This window comes from Carettochelys insculpta, chromosome 3 (genome assembly GCF_033958435.1).
Source record: "Carettochelys insculpta isolate YL-2023 chromosome 3, ASM3395843v1, whole genome shotgun sequence".
Lineage (NCBI taxonomy): Eukaryota > Metazoa > Chordata > Testudines > Carettochelyidae > Carettochelys > Carettochelys insculpta.
In genome coordinates this window covers 153,194,658-153,214,716 of record NC_134139.1, presented here as the reverse complement: position 1 = coordinate 153,214,716, position 20,059 = coordinate 153,194,658, and the positions used below count along the sequence as shown (strand labels likewise).

The 20,059-nt window shown below is 40.9% G+C and overlaps 1 protein-coding gene across 2 annotated transcripts in view; it reads left to right on the top strand.

Annotated features, from left to right (window-relative positions):
- SMAP1 (small ArfGAP 1) overlaps positions 1–20,059 on the top strand; it is a 150,651-nt gene that overhangs the window by 99,593 nt on the left and 30,999 nt on the right. For both annotated transcript variants that reach the window (XM_074991076.1, XM_074991074.1), the window contains exon 7: positions 16,883–16,967. In XM_074991076.1, the coding sequence (XP_074847177.1) occupies positions 16,883–16,967 (85 nt within the window). The remainder of the gene's footprint in view (positions 1–16,882; positions 16,968–20,059) is intronic.

The window sequence follows — 20,059 nt, the reverse complement described above, 5'->3', positions numbered from 1 at the left end:
GGCATCACCATGGATAAAAACTTCAGTTCAATACAGAGCAGGATTCAGGAAAGCTAGAAGTACCATGCAGCAAATATCGACACTAAGATTAATAGCAGAAAAAGCTCAACAAAAGAACAAGAACATCTACAATTGCTTCATCGATTTTTTTTTTTTTTTTTTTTTTTTTTTTTTTTTTTTCCCAGAAGACATTTGACAGTATAGATCAGAAAGTGACTTGGGTGGAGTTGGAGTCATAAAGAGTGGATAAGAGACTGATACTGTTGAATGATATCAGTGACTCTGTGCAGGCAGCAGTGAGAACGTGCAGAGAGTTGGGAAGCTGTTTTAGAATGAGTAGAATTAAGAATCAGGGAGATCAGATATTGCTAAGTATCTTCATCACGCACCTAGAGAGAGCAATGGACGACATCAAGGAAGAGGTATAAGGATATCTGTAGACAGGATGAGAATCAACAGGTTCACAGAAAATATAGTTATCATTGAAGAAGATGAAGAGAATCGAGCAAGAACAGTGCAGGTGCTAAATTAGGAAGGGAAGTATTATGGACTGATTATGAATATCAGTGAAACAAAAACTATGATATTTGGAGATAAGGAAACAGGAAGGAAGATCAGTGTAGACAGGATGGAACAAGAGAAAGCAGAGAAGTTCAGGTACCTGGGGAGCAACATAATATATCATCTAGACTGTAAGAAGGGAATAGGGACTAGAATAGCAGGAGCAAGAGCAAGTTTGAAGGCGATGGATAGGATCAGGAAAAGCAAAGTGATTAGCTTAGGAATAAAGCTAAGGCTCTTGAAAATGTGTATTCAGCAGTATGTTGTACAGACGTGAGACATAAGTGATAACAAAAGGTCCACAAAGAAGAATATTGGCTTTTGAGAGGAGGAGTTGTAGAAAGTTCTTGAGACTAGAATGGATGCAGAAGGTCACCAATGAGGAATTATATAGGAAGATACAGCTGAAAGAGAACCTACGGCAGGAAGGTTATACAGGACCCTGGTATTCAGCACAATGGACAGCTCAAACAGGAGAGGCAGAACCCCTGGAGAATGTGTAAATGATCTAGTACATTAATGCACAGCTAATCTACAGAAACTAAGGTGCCGCAATGTACAGGGAAGTAGTAGGCATCCTTCAGTCTGCATAGACTATGGATTGCACCGTTCATAGTTTCAATTGAGGGCTTCATTTACAGCATCTATTGTGACTTATGAAGACCCACACGAGAGTGACAGTCCTTGCTTCATCTCTTGCAGATGTGGTGGGTGTCTGGCAAGTTCTTATTGTGCTTTCTGTGCCCTCGCTTCTCCTCTGCTAGCTGTCAGATCCTCATCTCGCCCTTCTGAAGGCCCTTGTGTAACCCCTGCCTCCACCTGCCGTGGTCGTCTGCTAGTTCTTCCCAGTTGTCCAGCTCGATGTCTACCTCTCTGAGGTCTCTCTTGCAGACATCTTTGTAGTGCAACTGGGGGCATCCGGGAGGTCTTTTGCCAGAGGCTAGCTCACCATACAGGATGTCTTTTGGAATCCTTCCATCATTCATCCCGTGGACGTGGCCAAGCCAGCGGAGCCGACGCTGCCTGAGGAGGGTGTGCATGGTTGGGATTCTAGCTTGCTCGAGGAAGGCAGTGTTGCTCACTCTGTCCTTCCATGATATTCCAAGGATGTGCCTGAGGCAGCGCAAGTGGAAGACGTTCAGACTCTCTTCCTGGCGGGCATACAGGGTCCAAGTCTCGCTGCCATAAAGGAGGGTGCTGAGGATGCAGGCTCTGTAGACTTGAATTTTGGTGTGAGTGTACAGCTTGTTGTTATTCCACACTCTCTTGCTGAGTCTGGACAGAGTTGTGGCCGCTTTTCCGATCCTCCTATTTAGCTCAGTGTCCAATGACAGGGTGTCAGTGATGGTGGACCCGAGGTAAACGAACTCGTGGACGACCTCTAACGTATAGTTGTCAATGCTGATTGTGGGGATTCAGCAACATCGTGACCAAGTACGTTTGTTGTCTTTAGGCTGATGGTAAGCCCAAAGTCCTTGCACACTTTGGAGAACTGATCCAGCAGTTTTTGAAGCTGGTCTTCTGTGTGAGAGACTACAGCAGCATCGTCTGCGAACAGCATGTCTCTGAGGACTTCCTGCACTTTAGACTTAGCTTTTAGCCTTGCAAGATTAAACAGTTTCCCATCAGATCTTGTATGCAGCAAGATGCCCTCTGTTGAAGATCCAAAGGCATGCTTCAGGAGGAGTGCGAAGAAGATCCCGAACAATGTCGGAGCAAGCACGCATCCTTTTTTGATGCCGCTCCTGATTCTGAAAGCATCTGATAAAGCGCTGTCATATTGGATGGTTCCTCTCATGTCTTTGTGGAATGACTGGATCATCTTGAGTAACTGTGGAGGACAGCCTATCTTGTGGAGCAGTTTGAACAGACCATCCCTGCTGACCAAGTCAAAGGCCTTGGTCAGGTCAATGAAGGCTATGTAGAGTGGCTTCCTCTGCTCCCTGCATTTCTCCTGCAGCTGCCTTAGAGAGAAGACCATGTCAGGGGTAGACCTCTCTGCGCGGAATCCGCACTGCGATTCAGGGTACACCCTCCCAGCAATCTTCTGGAGTCTGCCAAGGATGACGCGAGCGAACAGTTTACCAGTGACGCTTAGGAGGGAGATTCCACGGTAGTTGTTGCAGTCGCTTCTGTCGTCTTTGTTCTTATGCAATGTTACAATGTTAGTGTCACGCATATCCTGTGGAACCTCACCCTCTTTCCAACACAGGCACAGTAGCTCATGTAGGGGTTCCAGGAGTGTGTCCGTGGCACACTTGATTACCTCTGGTGGTATACCGTTCTGGCCAGGGGCCTTTCCTGCTGCAATGCGGTCGATGGCTCTCTTCAGTTCATCCACAGTCGGTTCTTGATCCAGTTCGTCCATTACTGGTAGGAGCTCGACGGCATCGAGGGCTGCGTCAACCACAACGTTCTCACGTGAGTACAGCTCGGAGTAGTGCTCAACCCAGCGCTCCATCTGTTTGGCTTTGTCAGCGATGACTTCACCAGATTTGGATTTCAGAGGTGCCATCTTGTTCTGGGTGGGTCCTAATGCTTTCTTCATACCCTCGTACATTCCTCTGAGATTACCAAAGTCAGCACAGGTCTGGATGCTGCTGCATAGCTGGAGCCAGTGGTTGTTGGCACAGCACCTGGCTGTCTGCTGTACTGTTCTTCTGGCCGCTCTAAGTGCTTGCTGGGTACTCTGGCTCGGTGAGCGTTTGTACTCCAGGAGTGCAGCGCGCTTCTTTTCAATGACTGGAATCCTCTCATCAGAGTTAGCTTCGAACCAGTCGTTCATGTTTCTAGCTCTTCTTCCAAACACCGACAAGGCCGTGTTGTAAACTGTATCCCTCAGATGTGGCCATTTGTATGTCACATCAGTGTCGCCAGGGCCGCTGCACAGATTTTCCTGGAGGGTGTCTCTGAACTTTTCAGCTTTCTCTGAGTTTGCTGTCTTTCTGGCGTCAATGTGGGGCCTTCCAGCAGGTTTAGAGCGGTACAGCTTCTTGGGTCTCAGCTTGAGCTTGGAGCAAACTAGCAAGTGATCTGTATCACAGTCAGCACTATGATAGATGCGTGTCAGAAGGACGTTTTTGAGGTTATTACGCCTAGTGATGACCACGTCTAGTAGATGCCAGTGCTTCGAGCGTGGGTGTCTCCACGACACTCTGTGCTGTGGCTTAGTTTGGAAGAATGTCTTGTGATGCACAGATTGTGGTACATGCACAGTTCAAGGAGACACTGTCTATTGTCATTCATTTTTCCCACACCGAAGTGTCCTAAGCAGGAAGGCCATGAGGCCCGGTCAGCTCCAACTCTTGCATTGAAGTCACCCAAGATGTACAGTTGTTCACGAGCAGGTATTTGCGCTGCAGCAGCACTAATCACGTCATAGAACTTATCTTTTTACTTCTGGTGTGGCGTACAGGGTTGGAGCATAAGCGCTGATCAGGTGGACGGGGCCGGCGCAAGTTTTGAAGCGTGATCCGAAGAAGTCTTTCTGATCCGCCCATGACTAATTCCACCATTTGTAGAAGGGTGTTTCTGACAGCAAAAGCCAACACCATGCTCTCTGGGTTCTTCTTGGTCTTTACCCTGCCAGAAAAAGGTGTAGTCCTTTTCCTTTAGAGATCCCGAATCTGCGAGTTGCATCTCTTGCAGTGCAGCGGTATCAACTCGGAGCCTCTTCAGTTCCTCGTTGATGACAGCAGTCTTTCGGGTGTTACTGATGGCCTGAAGATCTTCAGTCAAGCTGGTCAGCATGGTCCGCACATTCCAGCAAGCAAGCTTAAATTGTTGATGTTTCTCATTTCTTGTTGATTTTCTTATTGGTTTGCCTGGTGCCCAAATTTCAGGCACTTGTCAGGTTCAGGAACCTTAAGCCTCACGCACCCAGCGAGGCAGGTGAACTGTGGCAGGACAGTACCCTGTTGGCTGGGGGCTGCCTAGCTTGAGGTGGGCGGTGACTGTCCAATGAGATGCAGGATCTCTCCCACTGTCGAAGGCAACCCCTGGCGCTCGTTCTCTATGCCAATCGAGCAAGAGCTTATAACCAGTATCTGTTGCCTCCCGTGTTGATGCAACGCTGTTCAGAGATGCCGGAGTACCTCTCCCGGCGCGAGCCTGGGCACTGATTATGGAGACTCTGGGCTGCCCAGACACCAGTGTCCCCCTCTCGACTTTACTGATATAGTCCAAAGGAGAGGATCACCTCCATGTCTGGTACCAGCTCAGCTTCAGGAGTTGCTGGGACAGTGCCAGAAGCTGACACCAAACCGCCGTCGGACTCCACTCCGGATTTTCTGTCAGGGTTTACTCCCTTAGCCTTTCTCCTTCCCAGGATAACCCACAAGGCAGTGGGGTGTGGAGAATGTGGTTAAGGATCCCACTACTTCATACCTCCCTGTCACCACGAGTCACCATAGCTCCCTGTGGAGCAATGACCTCATCCCCGGGACCCTCCTCCCCATCTTTCGCCCCCCCCCGCTACCATCACCATAGGACCCTCCCCAACCCACTACCCCCATCTGCTCCCATGTCCTCCCTCCTCACTGCACTGGCCCGTCTCCCCCAGCTGCTCTCAGTGCCCCCAGGTCCACCTTCCACCATCACTCTTCAGGCTCTTCTCTTTAGAGACTGCTTTTCTTGATAGTGCTGCCTTGCAGGGCACAGGTGGATCACCATACCTGAACAGGACAACAAACACGGGGCTCCTCCGTCAGCGAACTCCCAGAGGCAAACACCCTTCCGTGTTAGCTTCTGCCCCCTGTTCGCTGCTCAGTGTTCGCTGAGAGCTCCCTTCTTATAGGGAGAGCTGCTAGCCGGTTAGGCCTGGCTCAAAGCCTTGTCTCCAGTCTAATCAGCCCTTGAAGGCTCACCTGGCAGGAAACTCCCCCAATTCAACCTTGCAAACTGCTCCTCTCTGCACCACACAAACTCAGGCACACAGGCAGCTGATCAAACTGCCCTTCTCTGCAAAGTAACATAGCTGCCCAGACAGACATTCACCCACCAGCTCACCACACAGCCCCCCAGATCCCACATTCAGGGTGGTTGCTAACAGGAGGGAGTTTTGAGAGGGGCTCTCCTGGGGAAGGAGGGGGCAAACTACAGCACCTTTGGGTAAGTGGCTCTCTGGAGTGTGTGGGTGCTTGGGTTTGGGGGTTCTGGGCCTAGGTTTGTCTGTTTATTTGGTGTTTGGAGTGCTGAGCTGTGTGTGTTTGTTTGAAAGGCCATGGGCTCAGGCTGGCCATGTGCTCAGGCTGCATGCTGATTGGCTGAGAGGTCATCAGAGGGAGGGGCTCTCTCAGGTAGGCCAGAGCTCTAAAGCCCTGCTGGCAAGCGACCAGGGAGCTTGCGACCCGGGGATTGTGAACAGGAGGGAGTACAGGGAAAGATGGAAGGAAATAGGGAGGGAGGCATCAAACACCAATGGGTGCTGAGCCCATGCTTGATAGAGTACACTTCTAATGTTTATGGATGATGCCAAGTTGGGAAGAGTTGCAAGTACTTTGGAGGATAAGATTATCATTCAAAATGATCTAAATGGAGAAATGGGCTGAGGTAAATAGAATGAAATCCAATATGGACAAGTGCAAACTACTTCATTTTGGAAAGAACAATTTGTTGTGCGCGCATAAAATGACTGCTTAGGAGGGAGTGATGTGTAAAAGGATCTAGGGCCATACTGGACCACAAGCTACATATGAGTCTATAGTGTGATACTGTTGCAAAAAATAGCAAACATCATTCTTGGATGTATTAACAGGAATGATGTAAGCAAGTCATGAGAAGCAATTTTTCCTGTCTGATCTGATTAGGCCTCAACTGGAGTACTCTGTTCAGTTCTGGGTTCCATATTTATGAAAAGAAATGAACAGTATGGAGAAGCTCCAGAGAAGAGCAACAAAAATTATTGGAAAAAGAAATGATCCGTGGGGGAAGTTTGAAAGAGTTGGGATTGTTTCATCTAGAAAAAGACAACAGAGGGGACAACTGTTTTTAAGCACCAAAAATATTGTTATAAAGAGAGAGAGGAAAAATTGGATTTAAATTGCAGCAACGGACGTTTGCCTCACAACAGTGGCCTGTTGTAAAACTGACTGAGTTCATGTGTTCTCCTGGAAGGCCTCTGCATACCCCACAAGGTATATGTACCCCCTAGTTTCAAAACCAGTGTCTCGGACTACTGTTTGGTGTGAGGAAGTTCGTCAGTTTTCTGTGGGAGTTTTTTCATGAAAAAAATCTCTAAAAACTGATCCAAGGTCTAGCGTGCTGGACATAACCATTGAGCTGATGCTTGAGTGGACAGTATGCTCGTTGAGGAGTCACAGTAGATTGTATTTAGCCCGTCATGTTTTGGTTTATCACATAGCTACCACCATGTGGCGCATAAATATGAGGGTATCTCTCTTTCTAGTCTTTTCTGCAAAATGAGAAGACCAAATATAACTCAGCGTAAGTGAGCCATCGATATGAGAGAATTGTAATCTTCATAGTATATACTATAAAAATATTTCCTTCACCTCACTGGGGTGCTGTGTAAGTCCTGAATGTATTGGTCTCAAAATGCACAAGTGGTACTTAAAAATAGTTAATCAGAGGAGTGTTATTTCCATCAGACAACCCATCACTGATTTGTCCTTACGTCATTTAAGGCATGTATGATTGTAATTTTTATATGGCTTATGTTGTGTTCCTTTTAGTAATTATTCCAAGCATGCCATTTAAAATAGTTTGATTCTTTTGTCCTTGAGAAATTTCCTGATTAGAAAACATAGTGATTGAGCACTGCAGAGGAGCAATCCTCAGTCCACTTGCAAATGGAAGGAACCAATAAGTCTCTATAAAGTCAGCTTTAGAATTTGATATAAGAATACTGTAATTTACAGGCTTACTTATTGATTTATCTAGGTACAATTAATGTAAGATAGAGTTTTCATTTAAATTATATTATGCCAATATAGTGTTGTCTTATTTGTACAAACTTAAGTATTTTCAGGCATGACTTCTGACATAATAAAATGCAGCATCGTTTTGTACAAAATCTTCTCTGATCTTATCGAGTGTTAAAGTGAACAAAATACAGTGCAGGTTATTATAGATTTTTATCCTCTAAGTTAGTAGTTTCCAACCTTTTTTGTTTGCAGGCCACTTAGAAAAATGCTAGTACATGTGTGCACTCTGTTGGAAATATTAGGAGTGATCTGTAGGCCGCAGATTGAAAACTAATGCTCGAAGCTAAACTGGGTATACATGCAAACTCTGAACGATGTAAGTTACCCATCTCATTTTTGCACAGTAGATATTTAAAAATCTTCACTCTATTGGAGCACATTAAGTATTGTGCTTTTGATACTGAATATTGTACCTGGTGTACCAGCTATCTCTGTGCAAGATTTTTGGAAACTTTAAATGGTAGAATTGGATAGGTTTTGGCAACTTTTGGATTTCCAAGAACCACTACTCTTCACAAAAAGGAGGTAAGTGAGAAAAAGATAGACCGGCAAAGCGAGTCATATTGTTAAACTTTACTCAATTAGTTGAATTATTGTTACAATAAAATATATGCAGATTGTTTTGTTTTTATAGCTATGACCATAGGAATGGATGGAAACATTTCCATTAATTTGTGTTTAAATCTTTTAAAACCTAATTCAGTTAAAACGTGGACATCTCTTTTGATAGACTGAAAAGTGTTATATGACAGTAGAGCTGAAAACTTACTTAAATTGCAGGGAAATGGAACAAAAATGCAGGAATTGGAAACTAAATGATTTTTGATTAAATTATATAGAGATTTTATGAATTACAAGCAGATTGACTGCAGAAGCTTCCACTAAAGAAGACTAATAATTTGAACTAGACATCTGCTTAGCATGAATCTAAGCAAATTACATTTTATGAAATAAATTTATCTAAGTAGGTCTATGTTCTTGGTTATAATTTTTTAGATAACTGGTCAGCTGTGAAGGGACAAAAATTAAACTTTCTATTTCAGTAGCTAAAGAGAGATTGAGATCAGGTATGAGTAGGTTATATAACCTGTCTGACTTTTTTATAGTGTTTGTCACGTTAAAGTTTTAAGGATGACTTCATTTGTACATGTACCTTGTGTATTAAAAGTATTTTATAAAATGTACAGAGGGATTCAGATAAGAAATATAAATGACTTTATGTATTAGGTATTTAAAAGAGGAAATATTTATTGTTTGCTGCTGTAAAGTGCAATACAAAACTATTTCAAAGGAGGTCATGTGAAAACAAAAAATGAAAAATATTTTGTTCCAAAATGTCAAAAACCTTTTTGGCACTCTGTATTTTTTTTTAAACACTATTATGGCAAAATTGACCCAATTTTGTAAAAACCCTTTGACTTCAGTAAGTGTATGTTTCAGCAGAACATGGTTTCTGTCAACATTTCTTCAAGCTTTTGTAATGATGATTTTTGTTCTGCTTTGTGGTTGGCCCAGGGGCTGTCTGAGTAGGTAACTCTGGGGTAGGCTGCTTGGGCAGCTCTGGAATCAGCTGCACTGTTTGCTGCAGAAGTCATGGAAATGCACAGAATCAAACAAGCAGATTTTTCCTAATGCAGTCTTCCATCAATAGCCAGATGGCGCACATTCTCTTCCAGCTCAGTGTGTTTCCCTGTGAACTCTCACAGAATGTCTTCACATTCTTGCACCACTCAAGACCTAGAAAATCCATTTGTAACAATGGCTATAAGCTAAACTAATAATGATGGAAATCAGAAAGCATTGTAGTGCAGCAAGATTCACAAGCCAGCTTGCCAAGCTGTATTGAGGTGTATCCTAGAGTATTCAAGGAACTGAACGGGGGGATGGACGAGTGCTGGGGGATGTGAGCCTTGGATCGGTGGCTGACGATCTGCAGCTGATTATTGGCCCTGGAAGGAAGGGGTCTGGTCAACCCCTGCTACCCACTGCTTCAGTCATGTGGCCTGCTGCCCTCAGGGCAGGGACCATGTCTAGCCTTGCTGGGAGGGTGGGAGGCTTGGCTTGCCTGTGGAGGGGGATGCTGTCTGGATGGGGTGGGGTTGGGAGGAGGGAGTGGGCAGTATGGGGCTTTAACCCCCAAGTAGTTGGGGGCCGGGGGCAGGATGGAGTGGAGAAAGGAGGCTCGCCAAGGATCATCTAAATGGTAAAGCTCTGTATCTTCATTAATGAAGTTGTTGTAGGTAGGACTATTAGTGACTTTAAAAATTATCACCGGCACTTGGAGCATACATGGAAGTTAAAAGGCTGCTGACCTCTGATCTAGGCTTTAGTCAGTCATTTGATAGTCTCACATGACCATCTCATTAACAAACTAGGGCAATACCACCTAGATGGAGTTATCGTAAGATAGGTGTATAACTAATTGGGTAACCATTCGTGAACAGTAGTGATCCATGGTTCACAGATATGCTGGAAGGGCATTGCAAGTGGGGTCCTACAGGGATCAGTTTTGGGACCAGTTCTGCTCAATACCTTCAACAAGATAAAGGCATAGTGAGAACACTTGTAAAGTGTTGATACCAAGCTGAGAAGGGTGTCAACTGCTTTGGAGAGTAGGATAATATTGCAAAATTATCTAGACAAACTGGAAGAAATGGTATGAGATACGTAGGATTAAATTCCATAAGGACAAATGCAAGCGACTTTATTTTGGAAAGAATAATCAATTGCACTTATAGAAAATTAGAAATGACTACCTAGGAAGGACTGCTGCGTAAAGGAATCTAGGGGCCATAATGGACCACAAGATAAATATGAGTGAGTGTGACGCTATTGCAAAAAAACCCCCCAAATACCAGTCTGGGGTGTATTAACAAGAGTGAGGTGAACAATTCATAAAATTTGTTCTGCTCTTTATGCTGATTAGGCCTCCACTGGAGTACTGTGTTCATTTCTGGGTGCAATGTTTCTGTGAACCATATGGAGACATTCCAGAGAAGAGCAACAAAAATGATTAAAGATCTAGAAGAAATGATGTATGAGGGGAAGATTGAAGGAAATGGGATTATTTCATCTGGAAAAGAGAAGACTGAGGGGGAACATAAGTGCTTTCAAGTACCTCAAGGTTGTTACAAGGAAGAGGGAGGAAAAAAATGTTCTCCAACTTCTAATTATAGAAGTAGTAGTAATGGACTTAAATTGGAGCAAGGGAAGTTTTTAGGTCGGACATTAGGGAAAACTTTATAATCATCTGTGTGGTTAAGCACTGGAATACATTGCCTATGGAGATTGTGGTATCTCTTATCATTGGAGATTTTTTCTGAGCAGGTTAGATAAATATCTGAGCGTCTAGCTGGTTCTTGGCCCTGCCATGAGTGCAGGGGCTGGATTTGATGACCTCACGTTTCCTTCGTTTAGAAATTCTGTGATTGGTCTAGTGCGAAAAATCGTGGCTTGTTGATATGCTGTACCTATAAACTAAATGGAATATCTTTATTGTTCACAAAATACTTATGTATCTGTGCTCAGCTAACTTGTCTGTCTTCACAGGGGAAGCTCAATGGGAGAGCTTCTCATGTCGATCTTACTCCCACATCTTGCAAGGAATACAGGGGTCAACTGCGATCCCTTGGAGCTTGATTTGTAGGTGTCCAAACTAGACGCACGAAGTCGAACCCCAGAAGATCAACCCTTAGCAATCTTCTGCTGTAGTGTAGATAAGCCCTAGAGTATTTGAGGTGAGGGTTTCTCAAGGCAGTTCTCTGCATAAAACACATTCAGTTGTGAGTTCCACATAAGCAAGACCTTTGAAGCATGGATCTTTTGTACAAATTACGTCTTCTGATTTTTGTTGCAAAATTAACATAAAATTGCTTCTGCCTCTTGATGTCCCTTTCAGTCTTTTGATTGTATGGTATCTGCACTGAAGACAAGCTAACACCCAGACCTTGAATTATTCAGTGGCTGTTCCCTTTCAGAGTTGTAGCTCTTAACTTATTTAGGAGCTAAGTCTCATTATCAGAAATTATTTTAACCTATTCCAGATTTATGGTGGCTTATAAGTGCCTAAGTCACCTTTGGAGATTACCCTAGGGTACTTATGTCAAGTGCTGCAACAGAGTGGAAAAATGTCAAAATACCTTTCAAAAAGTTGGGCCTAAGTGTCTCGGTGTACAAAATTAATAGGACTGTGCATGATAATTTGTATATTTTCTAAAGACTTGTATTTTTTTCCCCCAAGGACTGGTACTGGGCCGCGGAACACATTTTGGGAAACACTAATCTAGATGAAAGTGGTAAACTGTGATTAGAAAACTTCTTGTCATAAAAATTACATTGAAAAGATGTTAGGGAACTTGCATGAAAATTGTTGAATACTATAGCTGTGAAGAGGGTACTGAGTAGTACTTCAAATGAGTTAAAAGTAACCTGTATCAGAATGAATCAAATCATAATTTACCCCTTAATAATATTTACAGATTTTGGTAAGCTAGGGAAAAATATCTGTCCATAATCTGATAAGCAGATTCATAGTATGAATTTATTAGGCCATTTTAAAATATTGTGAACAAAAATAATTGTTTCCCAGCATACCTAGGTAACACATTTTCTGTAAACTAAGAAGTTTGTATATGATCTTACTATGGAAGCTTGTGTTTATTATGTGGTTTTCATATTAAAAAAAAAAAACTACACCATTTTTAAGGCATTTTATTTTGAATGAGTAGATTTTACTTAAATGAAATGAACTGGGATTTTTCAAAACAAATTTCAAGACAGATTAAAAAGGGATTTGATAACTGTACAACTTATGAGTATGTACTGTATTTCTCCAACCACCTGGTAAAGTGGGAAGGTAACAAAAAATTGTATAAATGTGAACACACTTCTCAATATTAATTGTAACATGATCCACCCTCATATTTGGAGGCTAATGAAGCAATAAAGCAGCCAGGGTTTTCACAGACTAAATTTTATCAGGCTGCCAACTCTGCTAGAAATTCAGAATTAATCCATGAGATGTATTAAGTAAATATAATACATTTTGATATCAGTAAAGGCCTTATGAAATATTACTGGCAAAAATTTAGATCGATTTGAATTGGAATATTTTGCTAGCGCTTAATGCACTGTACAAAGTGAAAGGTCTGTGGGAGGGAAAAATAGTTAAAAGGTAACAAAGAGGTAGCTGTGCTATTCTATATACTATCAAAACAAAAAAGCAGTCCAGTAGCACTTTAAAGACAAAATAAATTATTAGGTGATGAGCTTCCGTGGGACAGACCCACTTCTTCAGATCATAGCCATACCAGAACAGACTCAATATTTAAGGCACGAACCTTAAATATTGAGTCTGTTCTGGTATGGCTATGATCTGAAGAAGTGGGTCTGTCCTATGAAAGCTCATCATCTAATAAATTATTCTGTTAGTCTTTAAAGTGCTACTGCTTTTTTTGTTTTGACAGTTAAAAGGGGTGTGTGCTTGGAAATAAATAGCTCAAATGCATCAGCTATTGTGAACTCCAGATTTGTTTATTATTCCTGGTCACAAAGCCACAGAATTGGAAGTCTTCACAAATTTTCCCATGCAAGTGAGCATTGGGGAAAGTTGGCTTTGCCATTCTTTGAAATTTGTCCCCAGTTCCCATAGTAGAAGGACCGATAGGAATTATAAATTCTCATCTAAGCTCACTTTGGAAAGTGGGTCTTCTCTCCACTCTTATAGTGAACTCTTTCCCAAAGGATTTCCTCATTGCACCCTGTTGTGCAATTATTGCAAAATGCATAATTTAAGTAAGATAACTTACGCTTTCATGGTTGGAAGATACAGCTAACAATAAAGGATAGGCACTTTGCCTGATTCGTCCAAACAAAACCTCACACTTAAATATGAGAAATTTCTATGGTCAGATCTTCAGATGGTATAAATTGGTACAGATCTACTGAAGTAAATTTTGTCTAATATGCATGGTTGCACCTTCAACCCTTTTCTAGGGAAAATCTTTCACAAAAAGTTCTCTCACCACAGAGTCTGGAAGTAGTAGCTGCTAGTTCACTGTGGACCGAAGTGGAAAGATAAATTGAACTGTTTCAGCTGGTGTGAAACCATGCTGTGACAGTAAAGTGATAGAGGCTGAAATTGCTTAGACTCAATGTGTTGGTACAAATAAGTATAGTCTACTTCAAACTGAATGCATATAAACCAGTTGCATCATTCCTAATTCTGGTTGTAAGTGTTCAAAAATGTTCTAAACCCTTAGCTTGTAAGACAATGTAAGGCCTAATAGATGTGCTTTCCTCTGTCTCTATAAAATCTCATTTTTAACTAATTTTTCTTTGTTTGCTATTTAAAATTTGAATGTTTATAGTCTTCACTTGGAAAAACAAGTGCAAATCTTTAAAAGCTGTACAACATTTCAGCATTAACTGTTCAATGTTGTCTGCAAACACTTCTTTTTATTTAATGCTTAAGATGCTTTACGAGCTTTCCCCATAAGCTTGTAAATATTTTTCATTAAATTATCAATAAATTTTTCCTCATATCATGAAAAACATTAAGGAAAATGGCATTACCAGGATTTGTTTAAAACAATTTTTGATTTAATTTTGAAATTTAATTCCGTGAATGAAGAGCAGGGATTTATTGCTTTTAACAGAATGTGAGCGTGGGGGCACAATATTGCCAAACACATGCATTTTTTGTAATCGGGGGAAGTTTGATCATGTATTTCCAAGAGAAATTTGGAAACATAAATTCCTCTCAGGTTGATGATTTGTGTTGGTTTTTTTTCCTCAAACTCTTTTTACGGCTTGTTTATATGTATAATGAAAGGTGTTACAAAGCAAACGCAGTCATAGAATAAAACATTGGCAAAACAAAAAGCTAATTTGCCTAATAGAATATTACTACTATATTTTTAAGGTAATGAGGTAAATGTCCTATAATAATCAATGTTTCTAAGCCAAGGGGAATATTTAATTCCACCTGTCTACTACTTACTAATAAATACAAGAAAATGTGTCGGTTTTTGTGAACACAGGGTGGGGTTGCATTTGAGACTAATCTTGTCATGCACTAATGCATTTCAAAATGCTGTTTTCCGATCCCTAAAAATCAGTCTGATTTGAGGAAATGAAAACTTATCACATTCAGTGTGATTTTAATTAGCATTTTTATTTTCAAAAAATTGGTATGTTGAGAAAGACTTCAGTATTTTTTCAAAATCAGTGTTCTAAGACACACATGTCAAGTGCATTTCTTCTTTCCACTGCAGTGACCCATCACTCAGATCATAGTATTCTTTACAGTAGTTGGGGGGGAAAAAAGCCAGGTGTTTATAGTGTTTTGTAATTTGTGTCTTTTCTGAAACATATAAGGCTAATTGTGATTAATATTTCTAGCTGTACTTTTATTTAATTGAATGAAAGAATACTTTTTTGTGGGAGCTTTTTTCTTCATCATGCATCTGATTTTTATTTGAATCCTTGGTGCTCAGAATTTTACTTTTCAGTATCAATTAGGTTATAGTATTTCTTTTAATTCAATATTAAGTCATGTTTATAGTACATCCCCAGATAAAATTAGGTTTATATTTAAATTTGACATACGTACAAAAATACTTGTCTGATATGAATGCTACTCTTTAGTGGGTGGAGATCTGTAGATCTCTTCAAACTACAGCTGACCTTTTAGTTTGGGATCTGTACTCAATGCAAGCATTTCTATATTTACTTTTACAAGGGATACGTGTCTAAATAAACTGGTGATTAGTGGTCTTTAGGACTGCCAAGCATTGGAAGGTAGTTAGAACTAAACAGTGAGTCTTATCCCACCTAAAACACTTCACAAACATTTACTAATTGTTGCAGCCCTCTTCCGTTCATCTCCTTTTTTGTACAGAGGAGGCATAGAGGATTGTCTGTTCTTAGATTAAGGACATTTGCGTCGGTGCATGTAATACCTGTGCAAAGTACCTGATCTAGGAAAAGCTCTTGTGGAAAGGCTCAATGACTTGACCAAACCAACAGAGGGAGTTTGAGAAAGCCAGGGTTAAAAATGCAGGGTGGCCTTATTCTCAGCCTTTTGTCTAGTCTACAGTTAGACCACTCTGCCAGCTGTGCTGGTAAGCAGCCTTTCCTTGCCAGAGGTCACACTCACAGGGCAGCAGAAAAGCAGATTCACTTTCGTGATGAATATAGGAAAAATATTGTTCTAAATAAATAGTGCTATTGATGACAGCCTGGGTGTCACCACAACCAGCTGCTGTCAGCTATCTTGTGAACGTTCCCAAACTCGATGGACTTGGGGTCCTTGTTTTTATACTTTACAGTAAAACAAGCCAGCAGAAATGTAGCACTTTAAAGACTAGCAAAATGATTTATTTGGTGATGAGCTTTCGTGGGACAGACCCACTTCTTCGGATCCTGTGGAAGTGGGTCTGTCCCATGAAAGCTCATCACCGAATAAATCATTTTGCTAGTCTTTAAAGTGCCACATTTCTGCTGGCTTGTTTTGTTGGCATGCAGACAGACCAACACGGCTACCTCTCTGATACTTTACAATAGTTAACTCTTCAGTAATTGTTGGGGGAGGAAATGTAAGCAACTGGTAAATCTTTAGGATGTGACAAACTGTCTAACCTTGTGCTTAGTTTATATCAGTTTACATTTTCAAGGCTTTCTGAAAGTAAAAGACTAGAAGCTACATTTTTTGAAATGGGGGAGAGTTAGGATTTTTTCTTATTATTAAATCTACCCAATTGTGTCTATGAACATACTGAGGTTTAGTTTTTTTTTTATAGCTAAAGGCCACTTCACTCTCTTCCTATAGGGATGTCAAAATGACAACTATTCTCATAACCTCCCCCATCTCCCAATTTTTCTTGTTTTCAGCTTTTAAAAAAACTTAAACCTCTCTCTCCCTGTCATGCAGTAGGGAAACTGTATAATTAATTTGATTTAATGAGATTAGTCAAATAACTTTGGCAAAATGAGTGAGTCATTCTTTTACTCAGTAACAGTAATTCCTAACAGTAAATAATTAAGCTTTTTAAATATTATACTTCTCAACTCTATTTTTAAATATTAGATGGGTCTTAAATCCATTGAATAATCCATAGTTTATATTGTACTTGGAATTTTCATAAATCTCTGGTGGAAGAATATTTGTTTTCCTTCCCACCTCTCCTCCATGTCTGCTTTGTTTTCATTAGAAAACAGTCGGATTATAGACTTTAATATTCAAAGTCTAGAAAGCAACTTTATTTGTGATACAGTCAAAACTCTTAAAATCCTTATTTCTTTCAAAGGTTAACAGAAGCCTTGTATCATGTATCTTAAAACTTATTTGTGTGAATATTTTTTTTTTCTTTCTAAAGTCTCAGAAGAAAGAGGACCAGCAATTAGAAATTAAAGCAAGTCCCAAGAAACCACCAGAACCTACTATTGATCTTTTAGGACTCGGTAAGTAATAAATAATGAAATTCTCTGTTACTTTTATAAAAAAAAAATAACTGCACAGAATTTCAGTAAAATGAATATACTGTCTTTGCCTTCAATACACCAACAGACATTTTAGTTGAACCTGAAATTTTTATGATTAAGGTTGTGGCATTCCATTTGTAAAGGATAACTTCGAGAGGGTATATGTTTGTCAGTGCTGTCTTCAGTGAAATACAAGTAATCCCCTCCTTAGGGAAGGAAGACCTGTCAGTGATCTTCCCAGTTGGTGAACTTGGACATTTCAGCATTGAAAGTACAAAAATATTTTTAAGAAGCAAAATGGTATGGCTTTTTATCATTTTACTGTTAGGATATATATCTTCACAATATGCTAGTACACAAGAATAGTATGCAGTTTCTGTTGAATGCAGCCAACCCTCATATTTTCATGTAATCTCAGTATTTATGTAGGTTTCATGACAAAAGCAGCAATTGTTCATTTAATCTAACATACCTTTTCCCTCACCTTTGAGTTGGCAGATGACAATGTGTTTGTCTTGAACTAGCTTTGGTATAAGAAATAGTTTATCCTGTGCAATGTCTATCTACAGATGTAATGTTTTTCATATTCTTTTTGCCACTTCTTAAAAAATTGCCAAGCACACCATATCTTAAAAACCACACCTGATCTTTCTAGTACATATAAACCTCTTTCATCCATCAACCGTAGGAAATTTCCTATGCCAGATTATGGAATTTCCTGTCTTGGGTGTTCACCATAATGAAGGGTAAACAGTCTATTATTAATGCTTTTTATATACAAACCATCATTATAGAGTACTATACGTGTGCAACATGCCGTAAGGGAAATCCTTAATACACTGTATGTAGACTGTTAGCTTGTATTTTCTTATGTGTAGGTAATTAAGCAGAGAACCACTAATTGTACAGTATAGTGTTCTGCCATTTATCATGTTTACAAGCTAAATGTTTGCTAGACAGTACATAATATAAATGTAGGCATACTTTTTCTATTTCACTGTATTTAAACTTTTGTTTTTAATATAATTATGGCACTGCAGACATGCAGGGATCTGAACCATTGGTGTTCCTGGATTACAGAAATACAGATTAAGGAGGTTCAAGTGTAGTACAGGTCGCATCTCCCTGGTGCGGGGTGGTCTGGTCATGAGCAAGAGAATTTGCTAGACTGGGGGCATCCCAAGACCAGCAGGTGTCCTGCCTCGCCCTTGCCCCTCACACTGGGCTGCTCACCCAGCTGCTGAGGGGGCATAAGGGTGGATGGACTCCATCCTGGCCTGCGCTGCCACAGGAGGCTCTAGCCTTGTGCTCTTCCCCTCCCATGGTCATGCCAGACCATGGATGTTGCTGGATCAGAGAGTGCTAGTTTTAGAAATGCAACCTGTATGAATCTGGTTTTGCTTTTGGTGGGTACATGGGAGGTTAAAAGTGGAAGCAGAAAAAGATACTACATATAATTCTTCAGTTTTTTTCTTAAGATGTGTACTTTATGCTTTTCATGCCACAGCATGTGGAAAACTGAAGACTATCTTTTCATGAGCTAGTCAGATCAGAGCTGCGAAGAGTATTGCAATGAAGTTGTCAATCCTTTATTGCCTAATGTTGCTTATTCATGCTATCTGCTTTATTTGGCTGTCACTTACAATTCACACTGATATTTTAAATAAGCGTCTTTTCTACTGGATATAAAATGTATCATTAACAACTGTTAGAGAGCTTATCCCTTCATCCTCCCATTCCCTGGTTCTTCCCCTGTGAACAGAAATCTGCAATACTAGAAGTCCAGACGTGCAGTTTGATATTTGTTAGGGTTAGCTTCCAGCAAACATGATTCCAATATCCTTTTTTCCCTTTGTTCCAGCCTACTTCCTATTTGCTCCAATTTGCATAGTAATAGACTCAGTTATATCTTAACCAATCACTTTATTAAAATGTAATTTATCAGTGCTAACATTGTAACATGATTACCCAGCCAGTTTTATCCCACCACTTAATTGGTTTACACCCAGCAAAAATGTTTATGTAGCAGACAAAGAACCAGACAGAGACCATACAGATTAACAATAGAGAAGTGGGGACCATAAAGATGTAACAAACAAAAAAGTGTTTCACGTCTACATCTATTGATAATTGAGTTTTTCCCAGACAGGAAGTTAGCAAACAGTCTCTTTTCTGACCAGATGGATGCAAAGCTTCGTGGGACATTTGAGCCACCCTTCGCGGCATACATATGTGTATGAGGTGGGGGTTGGGTGTGGACTTAGTTCAGGTGGCCACCATGTTGTTCTTTTAGTTCTGTGTGTGAATACTGCCCCCACAGCTCCCAACTAGTGAGTGTTGTGGAGCTGGTGCTCAGGGAGTGGACAGCATGTGGAGTGCCTGTGGCTGCCCTGGTGCCTTGGTTGGAGGGGATGGAGAGGGACATTTTGCCACTTCTGAGAGTGGGGTCGGGAGGCTGCCTGCACCACCAACCAGACATCTGTTGCTCCAGTGCAGATCTAAGCCACCAGTGTCCCTTTTCAAGTGGGTGTTCTAGTCCAAAAAACAGACACCTGGCAACCCAGTCCAAGATGGCTGTTCATGACCTATTTTTTTCTTTCAAAAGGTACAGTTTTTAAAAATATCTTTTTCTTGGCCACGCAATTCCAATAAATGTCCAGTGAATTTTCTATTTAAAATCCTTCAGAAATGTAATGCTTACTGGTGCTCCACCCCCTGCCAGATGCACTTTGTTAAATGTACATTGCTTCCTTCTGATTCTGCCTAAGGGTTAAAATAAGGCCAACACCTCAGAGAGGAGCAGCAGCATCTGCTTGTGTAAGATGTGGCAGGCAGCAGTCAGATGTTATCCATTGTACTCACATAAATGCAAAAAGAAGGATCAGCAGATGGGTCATCTTTGCATCTTAGCAACTAATAAATACCCATTTTGGGACCACAGCTAGGAAAGGCAATTTGAAAAATAAATGGATGTTATGTTGTTCATTACCTTTTCTGACTGAGCATGAAAGTTTTGCCTTGAGTATACCCTTATTGCAATGGAAACTGCCATGTCTAATACTTCATCTTTA